This window comes from Seriola lalandi, unplaced genomic scaffold, assembly GCF_002814215.2.
Source record: "Seriola lalandi dorsalis isolate HSWRI2012SDOR001 ecotype SW California unplaced genomic scaffold, Sedor1 jcf7180002054315, whole genome shotgun sequence".
Lineage (NCBI taxonomy): Eukaryota > Metazoa > Chordata > Actinopteri > Carangiformes > Carangidae > Seriola > Seriola lalandi.
In genome coordinates, this window is record NW_019524868.1 from 29652 (window position 1) to 31698 (window position 2047).

At 47.9% G+C, this 2047-nt stretch overlaps 1 protein-coding gene across 4 annotated transcripts in view; it reads left to right on the forward strand.

Moving 5' to 3' along the window:
* Positions 1 to 2047, forward strand: part of LOC111655371 (uncharacterized) — a 21845-nt gene that overhangs the window by 9848 nt on the left and 9950 nt on the right. For all 4 annotated transcript variants that reach the window (XR_002760802.2, XM_023406730.2, XM_087174104.1 and 1 more), the window contains exon 2: positions 382 to 1111. Coding sequence is in view for 3 of the 4 variants with exons in the window: in XM_023406730.2 (XP_023262498.1) it covers positions 382 to 1111 (730 nt within the window). In the remaining variant the exon portion in view is untranslated. The remainder of the gene's footprint in view (positions 1 to 381; positions 1112 to 2047) is intronic.

Below are 2047 nucleotides of genomic sequence, written 5' to 3' on the forward strand. Positions count from 1 at the left end.
TGGTTTTAAGAAGCAAAAAACCATCTTCTTCTGATTGGCTGACTGTTTTCTGAGTGATCCAATAAAAATAAAGCAGATTTCAGGTGAAAACACTCAGAGAAACCAAATCCTGCAAGGTTTGGATGGTGGGTCCAGGTGGGCGGGGCTTGGTGACTGCTTTGTTGTGACATCACAAAGTTCCAGAAGTCCTGACGGCTGGTTTTTAACACCTGCTTGTACGTCTCAGTGTGTAAAGTGAAGGTTTAACAAACTGGTCCGGGTCTGGAGACAGAACCTTCTGGTTTCTGTTTCAGGGACTGAACCCTGATCCCGATCCACAACGACACGCTGATCAATAAACTGTCACTGTTTGGTAACTGTTTTCAATTCGTTTCTTTCCAGGCTGTCCCAGAACCAGTATCAGCACCAGAACCTGTCCAGGAACCAGTAAAAGAACCAGAACCTGTTCCAGAAGCAGCAAAAGTACCAGAACCTGTCACAGTACCAGAGACTGTTCCAGAACCAGTATCAGAGCCAGAACCTGCCCCAGAACCAGTAAAAGTACCAGAGACTGTTCCAGAACCAGTTAAAGCACAACAAGTAGCTGCAGTACCAGAACTTATTCCAGAGCCAGAAACTGCACAGGAGCCAGTATCAGTACCAGAACCAGTCCCAGAACCAGCTGCAGCCCCAGAACCAGTGTCAGCCCCAGAACCAGTGTCTGCCCCAGAACCAGAACCAGTCCCAGAACCAGCTGCAGCCCCAGAACCAGCCCCAGTCCCAGAACCAGCTGCAGCCCCAGAACCAGCCCCAGTCCCAGAACCAGCTGCAGCCCCAGAACCAGTCCCAGAACCAGCTGCAGCCCCAGAACCAGTGTCAGCCCCAGAACCAGTCCCAGAACCAGCTGCAGCCCCAGAACCTGTAGCTGTGCCTGATCCAGATCCTGTGGTCCAGTCTGAAGCGGTACCTGAAGCGGTCCCTGAGCCCGTGGCTGAACCAGAGAAGGTTGTGGAGGAGTCTTTACCCGAGCTGGTCCCTGGGTCGACAGAAGACCTGCCGGGCCCTGAACCTGCTGTAGAGGCCTCACGGGAACCTGAACCAGAACCTGAACCGGAGACCGTCCTCAACAACGGTAAGACTCCTGAATGGATGACACCCAGACCGGGTCACACGCCGCTCTCCCATCAGTCACAGGAAAGTGATCAGCTGATTGATCAGTAATGAGCCCTAATCAATAAGCAGACAAACAGTCAGTGTGCTTGTTGTGGAGAGGATGCCTTCATCATCAGCTGCTGCTGACGGTCCGGTCCCGGTCCGGTCCCGGTCCTCCCGGGTCCAGCTCCACAGACTGAGTGTTTGACCTTTGAAATTCTAATTGACGTTTTGACAAAACACAAAAAAAAAAAACAGTCAGAGCAGAAATTAATGATAAAAATTATTAGTTACATAAAAATAATATTTTATGGCAGAAATGTTTTTGGTGGTTTCACTTTTATTTCAGCCGTTATCACCTGATGAAGAGCGTGAGGTGCAGCTGAAAGCTCCAGAAGTAGAAAGTGGACCTTGAGTTCAGATGATGATGAAAGTTTTTAAACACGTTGTTGTTGTTTGTGTTTTTATTGGTTTCTGTGAAAATGAGACAAATATGGAGAAACATCAGCTGATTGGACGTGAGTACAGACACACTGATCTGAGGACGAACAGTGTGTGTAGTAATAATAATAATAATAATAACAACAACAACAACAACAACAACATGTAGTGCATGTAAACAATCTATATGTCGGTGTTGAAAGCAGCCTCCTGGCAGCGGCTGCGCTCAGCTGATAAGTCACTTCCTGGAAGAGTGAGGCTTCAGCACAGAGTAGAACACAGGGAATAACAATCATTATTAATCACTGATTAATAATCAATACATTTAAAGACAAACACTGAGTCAGACGAGCAGGAGATTAACCAGCCGCATGATGACCAGCTGTTTACAGGCTGTTTCTGACTGTAGTGACAGAGTGTGTGTGTGTGTGTGTGTGTGTGTGTGTGTGTGTGTGTGTGTGTGTGTGTGTGTGTG